This window comes from Carassius gibelio, chromosome B9 (assembly GCF_023724105.1).
Source record: "Carassius gibelio isolate Cgi1373 ecotype wild population from Czech Republic chromosome B9, carGib1.2-hapl.c, whole genome shotgun sequence".
Lineage (NCBI taxonomy): Eukaryota > Metazoa > Chordata > Actinopteri > Cypriniformes > Cyprinidae > Carassius > Carassius gibelio.
Genome location: NC_068404.1, coordinates 26816384 through 26838477, shown reverse-complemented (window position 1 = coordinate 26838477; position 22094 = coordinate 26816384). Strand labels below are relative to the sequence as shown.

The 22094-nt window shown below is 34.2% G+C and overlaps 2 protein-coding genes across 6 annotated transcripts in view; one reads left to right on the top strand and one right to left on the bottom strand.

Annotated features, from left to right (window-relative positions):
- LOC127964516 (beta-1,3-galactosyltransferase 1-like) overlaps positions 1–13597 on the top strand; it is a 140184-nt gene extending 126587 nt beyond the window's left edge. For all 4 annotated transcript variants that reach the window (XM_052564734.1, XM_052564738.1, XM_052564735.1 and 1 more), the window contains exons 4-5: positions 6980–7010; positions 11471–13597. In XM_052564734.1, the coding sequence (XP_052420694.1) occupies positions 11684–12679 (996 nt within the window). In that variant the 5' untranslated portion in view covers positions 6980–7010; positions 11471–11683 and the 3' untranslated portion in view covers positions 12680–13597. The remainder of the gene's footprint in view (positions 1–6979; positions 7011–11470) is intronic.
- A 2071-nt stretch (positions 13598–15668) lies between these two features.
- The window catches only part of LOC127965608 (STE20/SPS1-related proline-alanine-rich protein kinase-like), a 53060-nt gene continuing 46634 nt past the window's right edge, over positions 15669–22094 (bottom strand). For both annotated transcript variants that reach the window (XM_052566476.1, XM_052566477.1), the window contains one exon: positions 15669–16965. In XM_052566476.1, the coding sequence (XP_052422436.1) occupies positions 16891–16965 (75 nt within the window). In that variant the 3' untranslated portion in view covers positions 15669–16890. The remainder of the gene's footprint in view (positions 16966–22094) is intronic.

Below are 22094 nucleotides of genomic sequence, written 5' to 3'. Positions count from 1 at the left end.
AACGTAATGTTACCGGTCAAAAATGACTGGCGTTCAAATTATTTATAAATCTCTCATGTTATTACCAAATATTGGATTCAATTTTTTATTTCATTTTTTGTCAACGTTTTCTTTCAATTAGCACAGGTCATATGCTTCTTTTTTTAAGTTGTTTGTTACTTTTTATGTATTACATATTATCCACACAATGGCAGTAAATTATTCATAATTTATTGATTCACCCCAATTCTTATTCCTTGTTCCTTTCTAAATGTTCCTTTACAACATATACATGAGACTAACAATTATGCAAGTTATTAAACACTGCGGATACATAGCACAGGTATCTGGATCTAAAGAAATGCCACAGCTAAGTGTTTATATTGGATTGCTGGACTAAAATATTTAAAAGCTGAAAGACTTTTGCCAAGCAATGTCATGTTTTTCTACATTGAAGAAGTGAGGTGCATAAGCTCACATCATTGAGACCTACGAGCAGTTTCAGTTTCAGAAAGAAATACAAAAACCTGTGCTAATTGAAAAAATCGAAATAAAATCGAAAAAAGAATCCAAGATTTGGTGTTCATATACCATAATAAGATATTTACAGGCTATTTTTAAAAGGCCATACAATTTGTAAAACAACATTATTGACCTGGAACAGCTAATTAGGTAAAGAAGTTTCAGCACAGCTTAAGGTTTTTTATTTATTTATTTATTTTTAAATGTAGTGAAATAAAATGAAAGTACAATTTAGACCATTTGTAGCTTTATAGTAATACATGCTATTGCACAAAAAAGTGCAATAAAAGTGAAAAAAATAAAAATAATTTAAAGAGCGTGTCATTGATGTAAGGAAGCGCCACATTGGAGGCATTTTTATTGGAATATTGGCACTTGATATATTTGCAGTATGCTTGTAACTATGCATAACTATTGATGAAACCTATTAGAGAAGGGGTTAGTCACAGAGATATGAAGCCGGGTTAAATCAATGCAAGAGAGATTAAAAATTCTGTTATGACTGAAAACCAATCTGCTGCATGTTTCTGCCAATGGTGGTATTTTTAGGAGCATTTGGACAAAGTGAGGAAGGTCGGGTAATATTTTGCATTCAAAGCTGGAAAATACAACAGACAGGCCTGTTGCATTTCAAATGAACATTTTACATTGTAAAATGGGTTTTGAAATACAAAACAACCATGCACACGGAATTGATAGTTCGCCCATGTCATTTAAAACCTCTTCATCTGAGTATTTCCTCACTCTTTTTGGCAATAATCACACTGCTGGTGCACATGTAAACAGACAGTGAGTCATTTGCAAAGCGGATGCTGGAGAGAATTGTTTTACTATCATTTAGTGAACATTTGGATGGCCGTGTGTTTGGCAGATGTATCGATACTTGTGTGTGTGTGTGTGTGTGTGTGTGAGTGACAGCTCTAAGTACTGTGTGGGATTCTGTGAGTCTCTGGCTGTCATCCCGGTGTACTGTTGCCATAGTGATCGCCTGTCAATCACACAAATGAGCGCACCTGTTGAATCAATTAGCATTACATATAGCAGTTTTTCTCTTTATTTCATTTCCCATCGATGCTCATCATTGTTACATTTGGCTGTAGTGCTAAGGAGAGATTGAGTAACACTAAAAAGCTATTTAGACCCATGGCTCCAAGGCAGACAATATTAAGGCTTTATTGGAGAACAAAGAGTGCCTTTATCACAAAATACCTAGTTTTAAATGCATTGTCAATGCTATGTAATATGTATTTTTATGCTTATTAGTGACAGGGGTTTTATCATTGACTAAAACTAAAAAGTACTTTACAGTAAGGTTCTATTAGTTCATTATTTAACTGCATTAGTTAACATGAACTAACTATTAAAAATACTTCTAAAGCGTTAACAAATCGTAGATGTTAATTTTGAAATTTACTAATGCGTTATTAAAATTAAAAGTTGCATCCATATATTTTCCCTTATTTAATTATTTGTCTGGGTGACCTGAGCTGCTGTATTTCCATTCATTAATGTTTAAAAAGATTTATAAATACTGAAATAAATGCATTTTGTTGTTAGTTAATAATGCATTAGTTAAGTATTGAGATCTTTTTGTAAGGTTTAATCCTAAACCATAAGAAAGTTACTTTTACTTGCCATCAAATGCACAACAACTGACTTAAAACTAATGTTAAATTATTAAATCAACAGAAAACAGAAAATGTTAAAGAATATGCTAATAATGTAATTCTAAAAGAATGCTACTGTATATGTTTATGCTTGTTAGTGTTTTTGTATTATCAATAACTAAAACTAGTGTTTAAAAACTTAACGTAACTAAACTTAAATTTGTATAAACAAAACCTAATAAAAATGACAAAAACAACAAAATTTAATTCATGATATTAATAAAAGCTATATTAGTACGTTAATGATTACTCTGTTAGCTAGTAGCATACAAACTCCAAATTCTATTATAATGAATTGTACATTTAATGTTTTGCACGTTGTGCGAGATGCTAGTTATATGATGCACAGATGAAGAGTGTGTTCATAACGCTCTGAATAGACTAGAGCATGCATGTTTAATTTTCTCAATTGATTCAGCCTTAGATGGGGTCCATGAATAAATCCATTCATTTACAAATTCATCAGCTTATGAAACAAAAGCAGTGCATGCACCTTACGCTTTCATTCTGTAGCAACAAAAACCAATATGAGTGTTTCTATCAAGCCCCTAAAGAAAGAAATTAGCAGATAACAGCCTCATTTACAAGAGGAGCACAGCATATTGCCGCTTAATATTATATTTGTAATAGGCTAGTAATTATGCAAAACTATTGATGAAAAATATTAGAGAAGGTGTTAGTCACTGAGATATGAATCTGGCTTTATTCAATGCAAGAGAGAATGAAAATGCTTTTATGATTAAAAGCCAATCTGCTGTATTTTTTCTGCCAATTGTGGGTTGAATTGAGAAAAATGACTGGCCATAAAACTACTTTTTTTGCCGAATTTTGTCCCTAAGAATAATCTTTATAGTTGTAGCAAACAGCACAGGTTGAGTCAGGCTCTGTGTCTGGGTGAATCTGCACCTGTCACAAATACTATGAAGATTGATTGGGATTTTGTTCTTATCAGATGTTTACTATATATAACTATATAACTATATATAACTATATAACTATATATATATATATATATATATATATATATATATATTCCCTTATTTAATTATTTGTTGTTAATGAACTATTTCTTAAAAATTCCCCTTTTCTTTAAGTATTTTCTCTTTCTTTACAAGGTGCAATTTTAAAACTAATAGTATATGTATTAGTGTTTATGTAGTATTTTTATAGTAGCCTCTCTCTCTCTCTCTCTCTCTCTCTCTCTCTCTCTCTCTCTCTCTCTCTCTCTATATATATATATGTATATATATACACACAATATATTTATTAGTATATTTATCAGTTTTTTATGTCAGACACTGATATTTTTTTTCCTCAAAATCAGCTGGGATGTGTTGTTTTGATGTTGAATTTATATATAAATATGTACAAAAAAAAAAAAACTGTATATAGAATACACATACATTTACACACAAACAGCATTTGTAAAATTTTTTCACGGATTCCATAAGTTACATGCAATATACTTAATGATAATGTGATGAGTTTTGCATTAAACGACATTTAATGAGAAAAAATGTGGCAGGTGTTTGTTAAAAATCCTTATTTACATTTTTGGATTGCTAAGGTATTCAAAACACTGAATATGAGAAGTCATTGAACATACAGAGCAAATTAAATGTTTCACCTTACAATGAGATTCACTGAAGAATTGCAGAATAAGAGCAGGAATGTGTATAAAGAAAGTAAATTGGGCGAATTGTGAATCAATGTTAACTTTAATCTTGGAGGGTGTATGTGCTGGATTTATTTACAGCAATATTAAACCTGCCACAATTTCTCATTAAGTCAATCAAATGCGCTTTAAACCCCTCGCAGCAAATCAATAGCGTAAAATGCGTTCAGTCCAATAGTGAGCTTTGAATGCGTCTCGCACTAAAACCACGTAATAAATTGAATCCACACGCTGCTTATCTGAGTAGAGTCAAGATCTGTGGCCGTTTCTTGTTTTAACAGGGGCATTCGGCCTTTTGAGGTCGTTATCTGCTTTTACAGACAGAATTTTCTCCCTGTTTTTCTGATAAACACGCCGTGATTGTGAAATTATCTCATTCAGTGTGTGTGTGTGTGTGTTTGGTGCTGGCAGCTCATCTTGTAGGCTGCCTGGAGAATGATGTTATCTTGGGACAAAGCTGAAACTTTCATTCAGGTTAATATGTTGGAGTTTGCTACACTAGAATGTGGATATGAACACAGGATAACACTAGTTTTATCACTACACTTCCAATATAGATAGCGACCGTGTGTGTGTGTGTGTGTGTGTGTGTGTGTGTGGATACACGCTTAAGTAATGCCATCCGCTCGCCTGTTCTTCATATAAAATGGTTTTCATGTCATACCTTTGAGGCGGCAGAGATTTCAGAGTGATTTTAAAGTCATTTCATAGATTGACATTTACTTCCAGTTAGTCTGGACTCAATGTGAGTTTAGCGGTGAGAGATAGTTCTTTCATTTCTGCACCTCAGATGGTCACCAGTTCTGCCGAACTACTGTGGAGTTTAATGGCAGCGTTCATATCAGCATGTTTTGATGGTTAGCTATTTGAAGTCGGCATGAAAACTGACATTTATTTATGGATTCATTTATGCATTTGCCAAATTACGAAATTTCCATAGAATGGCTCTGCATAAGCAAATGATCTTCTTAAAGATCTGCCTTTCATTAAGAAGTCATTAACAAACATTATAACAATACTTAACAGATCATTAGCTCAAGTACGTTCAGATGTGATTAGGCATGGAAATATATCAAAGTTTCATGGCAGCTCTCTGAACGTACATTAACTAATGATCTGTTGAGATTTATAAAATGTAATAACATTTATTGACTACATTTTTATGCTTTATGAAGGAAATTGGAGTAGTTCTTCCACATGCAAACACAACGGTGGGAGGTTTCCATTTCAATAACATTATTTTCACCCAAAATATAAAATATATGTATTTTTAATTCAAGTTTTTCAATTACAAGTGTATTTGTAAAGTGCTTTTTACGATACAAATCGCTGCAAAGCCACTTTACTGAAAATTAAGTTTCTACAATATTTATTAGTAGCTTATCAGTGATAATGACTGTCAGTTTATGTGCATAATGCAGAAATGTACTGAAAAATCAATAAGACTTAGTCAAACAGAGGATGAACACTTATAACAGTAATTATGTTATTATAATACTCTAATAACGTTAAAATGTCCAGTTTTCTCATTATTAGAATGTTATTTAAAGGTTACTAAAATTTATTTTACAACATTCTACAAACGTCATTTTCACCCCAAATATAACATTTGTTATAATACTCATTTTATTCTTAATAAAGTTTTCACTCAACATGGAGGATGTTTAAGAAGCAACAACATTGCAAGGATGTTCGAAGAATGTTGATCTCAGAACGTTCTCTCAACGTTATTTAAAATTAAATTGTCATGAAATATTTTTCTCAACATTATGAGGATTTACATCAAATATTAATAATGTTATAAGAATGTTGCATAAACTTTACTTTAATAATGCTCTGTCCTAGCATTTGAAAAAAGCATGAGTGAAAGTTGTGAGAACGTTCCCTGTTGTGTAGGTAGCTCCTTCAGTTTCAGTCTATGGGATTTTCTCGTCTGACAGGTGAAAATCCAGCAGCTTAGAAAGCACTAGCGCACCTCTCCTCAACAGAGATGTGATTTGAGAACTCATTCATGTGTTTTACACTGTAATACTTTATGTTAGAGATTTTTTCCAAGTATGAGTTATAATAATAGCGATTGCTAAGCAAATAGCACTAATTAAAATTAATTCTCGCAAAAAAAAAAAAAAAAATCACTGATTGAAATATGTATTAATATCCCCTTTAGACCTGTAGCATTCCCAAAAATCAAAACTTGGCCACATTCGGTGTGTGGAGAGATCAGCTCCTGCTGCACATGCTTCATCACTGCCAGCTCTGTTTAAAGCTGAGCAGCTGCCGTATGTACCCTATTTTTCGGACTATTAGTCGCACCTGAGTATAAGTCGCACCAGACCAAAAATACGTCATGAGGAAAAAAACATATATAAGTCGCACCGGACTATAAGTCACATTTATTCAGAACTAAGAACCAAGAGAAAACATAACCATCTCCAGCCGCGAGAGGGCGCTCTATGTTTTTAGTGTAGACTACAGGGGCACTGAGCAGCATAGAGCGCCCTCTAGCGGCTGGAGACGATAATGTTTTCTCTTGGTTCATTTCTCTCGGTTCATGTCAAATTAATTTTGATAAATAAGTCGCACCTGACTATAAGTCGCAGGACCAGCCAAGCTATGAAAAAAAGTGCCTCTTATTGTCCGGAAAATACGGTAACTTCTCCATTCAGTCTCCTTCATGAGCTGTTTCATGATGCTTTCTCATCACAGAGCTTCAGAGCAGAGTTTAAGTGTGTTAACTAAAACAAAAGGTTACTGCACTGATTGAGAAAGACAGATTGTTTTGAGACGTGTCCAAAATGGAGACGTCTCCAGAAAACCTAAGAAGCCAGGACTTTGGGCTGTTGATCTAATGTGTTTTTAGAGCGATCGGGGCTAGTTGTCACACTGTTGTTGCAAGGACTTTTTGTCAAGTGGAAGTCTGTATTTTCGGTTTTATGTTAATGTTTGAGCAAACTGTCTATATATTATTTGTGACAGGCTTTACATTTAAATGCTTTTATATTATTATATCCTTTATAAATTATTTATATTTTAATGTTATTCTATACAGATCTTATCCATGGTTTTTTTACCTGGGTGTTTTTTTTTAATGATATTTTGTGCTTCATAATTGTTTTCATGTTTTTTTGTCCTCTAGATGATGCATCCTTCATCTGTATACTATTATGGTGAGTAAAAGCATGTATAATTTATATGATAATCTACTGTGTGTGTGTGTGTGTGTGTGTGTGTGTGTGTGTGTGTGTGTGTATGTATGTATGTATGTATGTATGTGTGTGTATATATACAGTATATATATATATACAGTATTGTTCAAAATAATAGCAGTACAATGTGACTAACCAGAATAATCAAGGTTTTTAGTATATTTTTTATTGCTACGTGGCAAACAAGTTACCAGTAGGTTCAGTAGATTGTCAGAAAACAAACAAGACCCAGCATTCATGATATGCACGCTCTTAAGGCTGTGCAATTGGGCAATTAGTTGAAAGGGGTGTGTTCAAAAAAATAGCAGTGTCTACCTTTGACTGTACAAACTCAAAACTATTTTGTACAAAAAATTTTTTTTCTGGGATTTAGCAATCCTGTGAATCACTAAACTAATATTTAGTTGTATGACCACAGTTTTTTAAAACTGCTTGACATCTGTGTGGCATGGAGTCAACCAACTTGTGGCACCTCTCAGCTGTTATTCCACTCCATGATTCTTTAACAACATTCCACAATTCATTCACATTTCTTGGTTTTGCTTCAGAAACAGCATTTTTGATATCACCCCACAAGTTCTCAATTGGATTAAGGTCTGGAGATTGGGCTGGCCGCTCCATAACATTAATTTTGTTGGTTTGGAACCAAGACTTTGCCCGTTTACTAGTGTGTTTTGGGTCATTTTCTTGTTGAAACAACCATTTCAAGGGCATGTCCTCTTCAGCATAGGGCAACATGACCTCTTCAAGTATTTTAACATATGCAAACTGATCCATGATCCCTGGTATGCGATAAATAGGCCCAACACCATAGTAGGAGAAACATGCCCATATCATGATGCTTGCACCTCCATGCTTCACTGTCTTCACTGTGTACTGTGGCTTGAATTCAGAGTTTGGGGGTCGTCTCACAAACTGCCTGTGGCCCTTGGACCCAAAAAGAACAATTTTACTCTCATCAGTCCACAAAATGTTCCTCCATTTCTCTTTAGGCCAGTTGATGTGTTCTTTGGCAAATTGTAACCTCTTCTGCACATGCCTTTTTTTTAACAGAGGGACTTTGCGGGGGATTCTTGAAAATAGATTAGCTTCACACAGACGTCTTCTAACTGTCACAGTACTTACAGGTAACTCCAGACTGTCTTTGATCATCCTGGAGGTGATCATTGGCTGAGCCTTTGCCATTCTGGTTATTCTTCTATCCATTTTGATGGTTGTCTTCCGTTTTCTTCCACGTCTCTCTGGTTTTGCTCTCCATTTTAAGGCATTGGAGATCATTTTAGCTGAACAGCCTATCATTTTTTGCACCTCTTTATAGGTTTTCCCCTCTCTAATCAACTTTTTAATCAAAGTACGCTGTTCTTCTGAACAATGTCTTGAACGACCCATTTTCCTCAGCTTTCAAATGCATGTTCAACAAGTGTTGGCTTCATCCTTAAATAGGGGCCACCTGATTCACACCTGTTTCTTCACAAAATTGATGACCTCAGTGATTGAATGCCACACTGCTATTTTTTTGAACACACCTCTTTCAACTAATTCAACTAATTGCCCAATTGCACAGCCTTAAGAGCGTGCATATCATGAATGCTGGGTCTCATTTGTTTTCTGAGAATCTACTGAACCAACTGGTAACTTGTTTGCCACGTAGCAATAAAAAATATACGAAAAACCTTGATTATTCTGGTTAGTCACATTTTACTGCTATTATTTTGAACAATACTGTATATATATATATATATATATACACATGCATACATACATACACACACACACACACACACACACACACACACACACACACACACACACACACACACATATATATATATATATATATATATATATATATATACACAGGTGCTGGTCATATAATTAGAATATCATCAAAAAGTTTTTCATTAATTCCATTCAAAAAGTGAAACTTGTATATTATATTCATTCATTACACACAGACTGATATATTTAACATGTTTATTTCTTTTAATTTTGATGATTATAACTGACAACTAAGGAAAATCCCAAATTCAGTATCTCAGAAAATTAGAATATTGTGAAAAGGTTCAATATTGAAGACACCTGGTGCCACCTGGTCTCTAATCAGCTGATTAACTCAAAACACCTGCAAAGCCTTTAAATGGTCTCTCAGTCTAGTTCTGTAGGCTTCACAATCATGGGGAAGACTGCTGACTTCACGGTTGTCCAAAAGACGACCATTGACACCTTGCACAAGGAGGGCAAGACACAAAAGGTCATTGCAAAAGAGGCTGGCTGTTCACAGAGCTCTGTGTCCAAGCACATTAATAGAGAGGATAAGGGAAGGAAAAGATGTGGTAGAAAAAACGTGTACAAGCAATAGGAGTAACTGCACCCTGGAGAGGATTGTGAAATAATGCTGCTGATCAACTTTATGGAGATCCAGATTTTGTTTTCCAACAGGACTTGGCACCTGCACACAGTGACAAAGCTTCCAGTACCTGGTTTAAGGACCATGGGATCCCTGTTCTTAATTGGCCAGCAAACTCACCTGACCTTAACCCCATAGAATATCTATGTGGTATTGAGAAGAGGAAGATGCGATATGCCAGACACAACAATGCAGAAGAGCTGAAGGCCACTATCAGAGCAACCTGGGCTCTCATAACACCTGAGCAGTGCCAAAGACTGATCGACTCCATGCCACGCCGCATTGCTGCAGTAATTCAGGAAAAAGGAGCCCCAAAGTATTGAGTGCTTTACATGCTCATACTTTTCATGTTCATGCTTTTAAGTTAGCCAAGATCTCTAAAATCCTTTCTTTCTATTGGTCTTAAGTTATATTCTAATTTTCTGAGATACTGAATTTGGGATTTTCCTTAGTTGTCAGTTACAATCATCAAAATTAAAATAAATAAATAATAAAAATCTGTGTGTAATGAATTAATATAATATACAAGTTTCACTTTTTTAATGGAATTAGTGAAATCAACTTTTTGATGATATTCTATTTATATGACCAGCACCTGTTTATAATTCACAACACATTTTTGGTAATAACTATATATATATATATGTGTGTGTGTGTGTACTTTTATATTTCCTTTTTTCCATGATATTAATAATAAAAAAAAAGTTTCACTTTATTTATTTTTTTAGTAAACTTGCGTGTGCCTTGCACAACAAAATATTTATTTACCCGGTCAGACTTTCAGTAGATTGCAAACAACAAATTAGCTACGCATAAAGAAGCGAATAATTCAGCCAGTTAAATTTTGTTTGGATTATATTACAATAAATTATTTATTTGCTCCCTGTTATATTTTCTCACTTCCATAAATGTGCTGATTGGTGATCTTCCCCACTGAGAAGAAGATTCAGCCAGAAAGCCGCTATTTGCAGACACAGCTTCCTTATCAAAAGTCTAAACAGCTGAAAACTTCAGAGCAGGAATCACACAGTGCTCTCATTTCCATACAGGCAACACGACAGATGACTGCTGCTTTCAAACACATGCACATTCTCCACCTCATATTCTTTAATTCATTCAAACATTAACAATTTCCAGCAATGATAGTCGATAAGAATCAGAATATTTAGCTGACTGTCTATTCAAATATTTAGGTAGGCTTGTTCCTCACGTTTGGTTGCATTTTTTCTTCTCCTCTTAAAAGGATAGTTGAGGCAAAAGTTAAAATACTATTTTTTATTTACTTTATTTACACCATGAAGTGAGTTTGGAATGACCTCAGAGTGAATAAATAATGACTGAATTTTAATTGCTTTCAAGTTTCTGAAAAAACAAGTATAAATAGTCCATGTCTCTTGCATTTCAGGGCACGTGAAGTCATATTTTAGTCACACTCTTGCAAACCGTTTCATCTCAAATTTTCCAACTTGTTGATTTAAAAAAAAAAACAAGGCACAACAGGCAATACCATTGTTATTTCCTGCACTGGTCTATTTAGAGAAAAACCATGAAAATACACATTTAAGTTTTAATTTTATTATTTTGCCTTTTTATTTGTTTTTCACTTACATGTCATGCACCAAACTTTACAGTTGTATTCATATCTTTTTTTTTCTTAAAACAAAGCATTTAAAAATAGTATTTTATTCATTCGACTTTTTTTTCTGACTACTGACTATTCTCTAATTTATGGAGTGATAAAAGAGAAATCCTAAATTTGTGTATAAACATTTAGCTCTTATACTGTATGTGAACAAAATGAAACAATAATTGTGAACCTGACTTTATGCAATGCTTAGATTTCTTTCTGGAGATTTATGCTAATTACTGCATAACAATGAATGCATTATAAGCATCTTCCAGATGCATATATGCAACTGAAAAATTCTATCTTTCACATCATGAGGTCCTTCAGTTGAAGAACCCATTTGTCAGTTGGCCTCTAGTTGAAACCAACTGCTGTTTTGTTTTTCAGATTTCAGTGGAACATGCGGAAGAGTGTCAGGGAGCATTTGAAACCCTGCTGCAAAATCCCACTGATTTCATATGAAGAGAAGACAGCTCTGACAGCTGACGTCAGGCTGCAAACAAATGCCGTTTTGTTCTGCATTTCTGCCTGAGGTACCATCGCTAATGGCTGCAAGACCATTCGAGATCTACAGCTCCAAGTGCACGTAAATGCATCACAATGCCTTCAAAAGTGTCATGCCTCTACGTGTTGACGGTCGTTTGCTGGGCCAGCGCTTTGTGGTACTTAAGTATATCCCGTCCCACGTCGTCCTATGTGAGCCAACTGTCCGTCCCGGCACGTAAAACAGCGAAAGCGCACAAGAGCAACGCCACCACAACCTTTGGCAACATCCGGACGCGTCCGCTGAACCCCCACGCCTTCGACTTCATCATCAACGAGCCCAAGAAATGCGAAACGAATGTGCCCTTCCTCGTCATCCTCATCACGACCACGCACAAAGAGTTCAATGCCCGCCAAGCCATCAGGGAAACGTGGGGCGACGAAAGCACCTTCAGCGACCTCCGCATCATTACGCTCTTTCTTCTGGGACGCAGCACGGACTCAGTACTCAACCAAATGGTGGAGCAAGAAAGCGAGATCTTTCACGACATCGTAGTGGAGGACTTCATCGACTCGTACCACAATCTCACTCTCAAAACGCTGATGGGAATGCGCTGGGTGGCCACTTTCTGCAACCAAGCCAAGTACGTGATGAAAACCGACAGCGATATCTTCGTGAACATGGACAACTTGGTGTATAAACTCTTGAAGCCGGCCACCAAACCTCGACGGAGGTACTTCACGGGATACGTCATCAACGGCGGACCCATTCGGGACATGCGCAGCAAGTGGTACATGCCCAGAGACCTTTACCCCGAGAGCAAGTACCCGCCATTTTGCTCCGGCACTGGGTACGTGTTCTCAGCGGACGTTGCAGAGCTCATCTACAAGACGTCCTTGCACACCAGACTCTTGCATCTGGAGGACGTTTATGTCGGGGTGTGTTTGAGGAAGCTGGCCATTCACCCGTATCAGAACAGTGGCTTCAATCACTGGAAAATGGCCTACAGTCTTTGCAGGTACCGTCGAGTCATTACCGTACACCAGATCTCCCCTGAGGAGATGCATCGTATCTGGAATGACATGACCAGCAAGAAGCATCTCAAGTGTTAGTGGGAGCTGCCCGAGGATGTGTATTTGTGCCCTTTTTTAAATCCCCATGGCGCACAGATAGGACACAGAGCCTTGGGACAAACTGTAGTTCTTTCTTAGAAACACTTACTTCCTTCTGGGGCATGTCAACGATTTCGAAACACGCCAAGCCCATCGTTTGAGCTCGTTGAGAACCGGTTGGGAAATGTGCAATTCGTGTTTAATATTATAACTGTGCCAGTCTAAAACTAGTGAAGGAGTTTCTTTTGGTTCAGATGCACAGCGTTCAGTTTTCTTTGCACATTATTCTGGTTGTACAAATGAAAGTACCATTGCTTTGTTTACTGTATGTGGAAGCGCCTGCTATTATTTGTTAACACGTTCAGAAACCTCTTTTCTTGAAAAAGACAACGGCGATGTATAGCTCCTTATTTATAAGTATAAAATTATTTTCTTACTCCTAGAAGTTGAACATCATTGCTTCAGCACAGCTAATGTTTGTAGTTATACTGTAAATCTGTATATCTAAATTCATTAACGCTTGGTATCAGGTGTCATTTAGTGAGTATTTACTGTACATGGTAAACCTGTAGAAAAATACTGTGTAAGGAACGCAGTGTAAACGTGGAATATAATGAACTTGAAAGTGATTTTTTTTTCTTCTTCTCTGGAATATGATTTCATAGAGGCCAAAATGTGATTCATATGTTTCTTTTGTTGTCTGGAGTAATTGAGGGGACGCGTGACATTAAACTGTGAAAACAAAAATGCATATATTATTCCCCATGGGTACTATTGTATTATACTGTGTATTTTTACATGACAATATATAACAGCGTTTTTTTTTTTTTTTTTTTTCGTAAGCGTTGATCTTTTTATTTGTATGTTTTGCTCATTTATATTCAAGATTCTAAAGGGATAATAAAATAATTTACTCAAGTCAAAGAGTTAAAGAAATTAATAATCTTATTCAGCTGGCCCACAATAAATGAATGAAAGCAAAGACATTTATAATGTTACAAAAGATTTCAAATAAATGCTGTTATTTTGAACTCTATTCATCAAGAGTCCTATAGAATTCATCAATGTAGCAAATTAACATATTAGAATGATTTCTGAAGGATCATGTGACACTGAAGATGATGGTGCTGGAAATTCAGCTTTGCATGGTAAGAATAAAATAATATTTTAAAAGATATTCACATAGAAAATGGTTATTATAAGTTGTAATAATAATTCACAATATTGCTGTATTTCATTGTATTTTTCATCAAATAAATGCAGCCTTGGTGAGCATCATAGACGTTTAAATAAAAAAAAATGTACCAACCCCAAATTTAATGTACAGTTATGTGTAATAAAACCCCTTTAACCAAACGTAAAAAAGAGAGAGAGGAAGAAAAAAAAAAACAGCAGCAGCTATGTGATAATAGACAGTGATGTTCAATAAACGCTAATGTGTTTTCCTAAAGTAACAAGTTTTACAGAAAATTTGGGTATTATCTGCAGCCGTATGCCTGAATCATTTTCCAATGGCTTTGGAACCTCATCGGTATACATTTAAAGAGCTGATTTGTAAAACATCAGCTTGTTTTGGAACTAACTTTGTAACTTCCAATGAGCCTGTTTAGAAACCCGTTCCGTTACATTTCTGTCTCTTTGGAATCTGACATCTAACCTTTATGCATGTGTGTTAGCATAAATGTGCTGTGGAGATCCAGCAAAATGTCCAACCCACCTTCTCCATCCTTGGAGGATTTTACCAGTCACTTGTCCTGCCAAATGACCACAGTAGAGGCACTTGGCAGACTGGTCAGGCAGCTCGAGACGTGCCAAACTCCGTCAGCACCCGTGACAAATAAAGACAGTCTTTGCCATTGTTGTTGAACATGTCACAATGGAGCCAGTACTTCACAGCAGCTGATTTTCCATCAGGAATGGGTGTCTATTATGGGATGCCTTCCAGGAGGCTGTTGTCAGGGAGGGATTAAAAGCAATCAGCATCTTGGGTGAATACGGTGTCAGAAAATGGCACTTAACTTGAATAGTGGCACACTTTGGTGTCCCATTACCTTAAAACGTGCCTTTGGCCAGTCCAAGCTCTGAGGTCTGATCCAGCAATTAAAATCACACAATATCTTGACATACCTGACATTCATTTCATTATATATCCTATTTTATAAACGTATGCTATTTTTAACAACCAAAAACAGCTAAATGAAATGATGTCCCACATTTTCATTCAAATTCTGTCTATAAGATATTCTGTTACAATAAAAATAAAATGCTACGCAAGAAGTGACATCATCTGAACTCCATTCTACAGCATGATGGACAGAAAGTAAATTATTTTGTATTTTTTTTTATGTATTTTTTTTAATTGTGGAAAAAAAACATTTGAAAAAAAAAGAATAAATATACATTTGACATTTTAATATATATATATATATATATATATATAAAGCTAAAAAGATAAATAAAAGATAAACATATATTAGGATGCACATATATTGATGCACTTGCTCTGCAATAGCTTAAAAAGTTGATATTTTAATCTACTATAGAAAAATGCAATTAAAATCAAGTTAAATATTTCTGAAAAACAATAAAAAAAAAATTCTTAAACAAGTACAACTATTTAATCCTTTCATGCATAGTATGCACCAATAGATAAAATAATAATAAAAATAAAAAATCACATCAAAATCAGTTTTGCTTAATTTTATATCTCCAGCAAAATCATTTGAGATATTTGATAAATTCCCCACCCCACTAGTTCAAGTGCTCACAATAAATCTCACAAAAATCTGATCGTTTTTCTCCCCATTTCATGAGGAGACGATTAGCTACTAAAACACTGTAATGAAATCTCTTTCTGAGGGTTTGCCGGTGGTAAATTATAGCAATTACTGTATAAAAAAGAATGCACACAGAGGCAGGCAAAAGATAATATCATAATCACATTATACAGCTAAGATCCCTTTTCTTCCAAAACACAGCCATGCTCCGGTTCAATAGTAGCAGTTCCGTTTTATTTGTTGTACCTTCGCAGAAAGCTTATATCTTTGCTGATTACAGAGAGGATGAATAGTAGGGAGGGAACACGCATGGTACATAGTCAACACAATTCAACTTAATAATAATAAATTATTTCATATTTATTTACATTTGGGCTGAGGACAGAATCATTTAATTCAAGCGACTGTACTGGTTTTAGACACACAGATGGCTTTTCTATCGTTCAGTAGTAGACATTTGGTTTCCTTTACGAAATACTTCACGTTCACTGATAGACAGATGCATTCTGGGCTCAAAAACAAACATTCGAGTGCTGTAAAAATGACGAGTAATCATCGCTCGTCTTGTGCATACGTTACATCAGGATTAAGGTGTGTGTTGTGGTAGCGATGAGCTTGTTTGTCAGCTTTAACGGGTTAAACGTGAATATTTAGGGTGTAAGCGTCACAGGTGCAGGTACATCGCACCGCATGAAATCAAAGTGCATCAGCTGTTAACTTCAACGCAGAATAATATGAGCGAATCTGCCCGACGACCTACTGTAACATACGTTTCTTAGGCACAGATTAAACAAAAACAAGGCACCTCTAGCGTCGAAGCATCAACACTGTCCCGAAAACAGAAAGCAGTACGTTTGCACATGGCAGCATTCGGTTCTCTCTTCGAGCTGGAACTAAAACAACTAAATATTCCCATATTTTGGACATCATAAGGTCTATGTACAATACAGTTCAAATGCGTCAACATTCAGAATGAAAATGTGCTTTTTACATTCAGAGGGAGACGTCTCCACTTCAGTCTTGTGGTCTACGATCTGCACTACTCTTGTGAAATAAAAGGCTTTTAAAAAATAATAATACTAATAACAATGTGGTAAGAGCTAAGAGGTAACACGATAACAATCATAATTATAATAATAATTTAAAAAATAATCATTTTGTTTCACTAGCTATTGCCTCCTGAGATAATGAGCTCCTGCTTTGAATTCTGGGAATCCAGCTTTTGGTGAAATGCATACAGCATCTGGGAACGAGCGTGGCGAGTGTGTGTTTGAATAAGAGTGCTGTGTTTGACTGAACAGGTGCAAACATTCACGGAGGAGTGCAGGTGATTCGGGAGGAAACAGAAACCTGAATGTGAGCAGGAGGAGGGAGTTTTGACCATTCCCTCTCTCTGTCCTCCTGCTCTCCCTCTGCTGTGGTAAAGAGATGCGATCAGGCGACGCTCAACTGGGCGAAGCCAATCAACTTCACCTCATCTGGGATCTCTGTGATGTCACAACCAGACGCCTGGAGACACAAACACAAAGAAACAGATGCATGATAAGCAAGTAAGAATTACTAAATACTATCAAATAATAACTAAATGATATTAGAATATGTGGCATAATTTAAATTAAACCAGGCAATATAGATATATATATATAAGAAAAACAATGAATGAACAAACCAACTCAAGGTTCTTGGTAATCAACATAATGCCACAGATTCTTTCAATAGTGTTTAACTTGCACTGAACCGGATCATTCCTCTATTCCCCTTTACTTGCCATTTTGACTTCATTTGCAAAAACGAATATCTTCAAAAAGGGAGGTTGAGGGATGAAACGCAGAAGAAAACATGAAAAAGTATTGAAATGGTGGTCAGTCTTTGACAAGTGTCTAAAGACGGAGCGGTGCTGGGCAGAGAGCAGATCATCTTATCACAGGTGACACCAGCCCGAGTGTCTGGAGGAAATCGATCGCTTTCTCTGGAGGAGACACAGAAAGTATCAGCCGCTCAGGGTCAAGCGACTGATCTTAGACAGAGGTGTGTGTGTGTGTGTGTGTGTGTGTGTGTGTGTGTGTGTGTGTGTATTTATGTGTTGGTCAGCGTCTACTCTCTCTGAAAAACACTGCAGTGAAATAAGGGCTTGAGTTCACGCTCCTGCTAAATTAGAAGGACTGTGACCCATAGAAAGGTCTGACCATAAAACTCCTGGCAGACGTAACTCACATTTCTCCTGGGTGAAGCATGAATTACTCACAGAGGGAGGAAGGACTACTTCTATCACTCTGTGTGTGTGTGTGTGTGAGCACTTACACATGCACTCTGATGGACATATTGTAGACAATGGTAAAATAAAAGTGATATGTGGAATATTTATAAGCATATGCAGAGTCAACTATAGACAGCTAATGATAAATGATAGAAACGTGTGTGTGTGTGTGTCTGTCTATACATAGGTATACACACACACACACACACACACACACACACACACATATATATATATATATATATATATATATATATATATATATATATATAACATTTTACATTTTAATTTATGAATAATTTATTTATTTTACACACACAATTTAAAAAATAAAAAATAAACTTTAATTTAAAATAAAAAAAATAATTCAAACATTTATTTTCATTAAATTATTTTTATTGTATTAAAATTAATTAAATGTAAAAAAGAAAGAAGAAAAAATAAATAAATATATATATATATATATATATATATATATATATATATATATATACATACATATTACACTTAAATATTTTATTAAAAAAATATGAAAATAAAGTTATAAATAAATTAAATGTAAATGTCCATTACATTAAAACCATATATCGAAACATGCAATAAAAAGCTTTTCATTTAAAACAAAAAATCTAACTAAAATTAAAATTATATATTTTTAAAATATAATAAATTAAAAAATATATATATTTTATTTATTTTTATTTTATTTAAAATACATTTTCCTTTTTTTTTAGTGGAGTAACTTCTTATCTAAAAACAATAAATCCTCCGCTGTACTCTGTGCCTAACTCTGAAGTGAGCTATTAGCAAGCTCATGTTATGAGAAAACAACAACTTTGGTGCGACTAAAATCACTAATTTAGATATCAAACTAAAAATGTGTGGCTTATTCACAAACCATATTGTTTTTTGCTTTTGGAGAAACAAGACCAACTTTTATTTGCATGACACAACATCACTTTAACAAGCCCTTGCAATGCACCATCTCCATTGAAATCAATGTGTTTCCAGCGTTCAGCGTCAGCTCTAATGCAAATAAACTGCTACGCTCAAGCCACAGAGCCTGCACGTGTGCACACAGCAACCACAAACATAAGTCTTCTTCACGGTTCAATATCCAAGCAGCCTAATTGTCTGAGTTGCACACAGTGTAGTCAGGAGTGACATTAGTAAATGAGATCATAGGACCGGGCCGCCTGAGAAATTCCCCACACACACCACGCTCCTGTAACGCGTGCACATTTCTCAGAGTTGTTTTCTAATCATGATGTGAAGTTCTCTCCAGGGACGCTCAAGCTGGAATTAAACAATAAAACTCCACACTTCCTAATGCGCTTTTCGAAACACTCCAGGTGCGAGTGAGAAATGCATTCTGGGAGCTCTGTGGAGGGTCGGCGGGTGAAGTTAAGTGTAAGAGCTGGCAGATGCTGTAGAAATAGCTCTCAGAATGAGCCGACTGCTAACACGCAGATGTTGTTTACGGCTAACTGGCGTCTCCATCGAATGCAGTGATTAAACGTCCACCGGGACCTGCCCTCAACACTTAGGAAGAGTTTGTCTAAGAATGGAAATGTCGTCATTATTTACTCACCATCATGAGTTGTTTCAAACACATACACACAGCTCTTTAAAATACAACAACTGCTATTTATTTAATTTTACACTGGATTTTAATTTGAACATGAAACTAGAATGATGCAACATAAGAAAACTTACATTGTTGTTCTTTCTCTAACAACTAGGTGGACAATATCATGGTAAATACAAACAAAAACCAAAAAAACTTTCATTGTTTGCATTTGCATTTTTTCTTCTAGGTTTAATAGATAATTAGGTAAACTGTTATATGGATCATATACTGTAGATCTAATGAGCATTATATAAATATAAAATTATTATTATTATATATATATATATATATATATATATATATATATATATATATATATATATATATATATATATATATATATATATATATATATATACGTATGTATGTATGTATGTATATATATATATATATATGTATATGTATGTATATGTGTATATATATATATATACATATATATATATATATATATATATATATATATATATGTGTGTGTGTGTGTGTGTATATATACATATACATATACATATACATATATATATATATATATATATATATATATATATATATATACATACATACATATACATATACATATATATATATACATATATATTAACATATATATATATTAACAGTATATATATATATATTAACAGTCATGAACACTGCAACAAAAGAGTTAAGTGAAACTAAAATCATAAAAGAATTATGATTTCTTTTTTGTAATTAAAATAGTTTGACATTAACATTAAATGAATATTTCTCATTTTCATCTCAAGAACTAAAATAATTTAAGAAAAATAAATAAATTAGTAAAAACAATAGAAAATAGAAAAATAAAATACAATTCAAAATATTAACAAAATCTGTAATAGATAATCTTATTCATTTATTTTCATAAACGTGTATATCATATGAAAAAAAAAAACTTTTAAAGAATAAAGTTACAAATACAAGAGTTTAGTCTCTAATACAGACTATAATAAGAGTTTTTTTCATTTTTCATCTTGCAGCATTATGATTATGCTTCGTTCTTGAACTTTCATTACTTAATTCTTATAAAAGGCCTTATTAATATTATCAAACAATACAACTTTTCTTTTATTGTTACAACTTAATTTTTGTTTATTCAAATACTGTGATATAAACATTGCTTCCATTATGAACTGTATGTTGTATGTATGTACATCCTCACCTTATTACACAGGAATTATGGACCGACTTAAGTGCCAGTAAACATTGACAGAATTTCTATCTTTGGGTGAACTTTATCTTTAACTCCTCACATTACAGGAAACACACCTCTCCACACATGATCTCACCAGAAGATTCATGAGAACAGTGCAAAGCGCTATCCTATCCAATATAACAGCATTCACTTAAAGTCAGCACTGTGTGTGTCTAATCCTCCACACAGATACTCCTACAGGATCCTGCGCTCTAATGCGTTCTCTTCTTCATCTATATGCATTTAACGGGAACCCTCGATGACATTTTAATTCGGGTATTCGTGTATCTGCCAGAATATCCCAGTTCTGTCATTTTTTAAAAGGCATCATTAAACACTCTCTTAATAATCTCTCAGATTTGAGTGTTCAGTGCTGTGTGTTCAGAGTAATCAATAAGGAATAATGTAATGAAAATTCATTATGCTGTCAAAGACGTGATTTCAGCAAATAATAAATGAATGGCTGTGTTAGACCTGGGGGACGCACACTCTGCATATTCAATGCACAATCAGTCAAATAAACAGCATCACATAAAAAAACAAGCTGCTTTTGGTTTCTGAAAAATAAAAGGCCATGTCTGTTCCAGTTTTTCATAATTGGATAAAAAAAAAAAAACAATTGGAATGGCTCAATTACACTGGACAAGTTTACTACAAACTACAAGTTTATTATAATGAACTACAACTAAAACCATTAAAAAACATTTGCACTACTTGAAATAAATGTTACTGAGATTAAATAAAATATGAAAAAATACTTTATTTTGGCAAGTTGGTCTGTTAAATTAACTAAAACTGAAAGATAAAAAAATCTAGAAATATAAAAATAAAAATAATAAAGTAATTAAAAAACAAAAATAAACAAAATGACTAAAATTACGTTTTAAATGAACATACAAACAGACAATTCAAAAATAAAAATTAATAAAAAAGAATAGTAAAATCTAGTTATTCATCCAGTAATTTTGTTTTTAAAAAGCCTCTGCTATATTGAGTATGAAATAAAAATAAGTAATATTTTCTTGAAAAAACTATAAATGTATACAAATGTTTTTTTTATTTTTTATTTCATGTAGTTGCCAACTTGATTTAGTTAAACTTGATTAGTTAAACAACAACAACAAAAATGTGTAAAAACTGCATACATACATACATATATATATATATATATATATATGTGTGTGTGTGTGTGTGTGTGTGTGTGTGTGTGTGTGTGTGTGTGTGTTGTGTGTGTAGCACACAACAAATTTACTAAGCTAAAATGAAAATCAGATGTATGTATATATATATATATAAAATGTATTTTAATGATTCTAAAATAATATAAAATTCAGTTGTTCATAATTAGATTTATTTTTATTTTTTATATATATATACAGATTGCACCCACAAAGATTTTCCCACAATTTCTACCCAAATAAATACAATGTGCATAACTAGAAAATGTATATGCATATTTTACAATTAATTCCCATTATTTTCCAGGCCATGACATTCCCAGGTTTTCCTGAGTCATGGGAATCCTGCAAGATTCTCTGTGA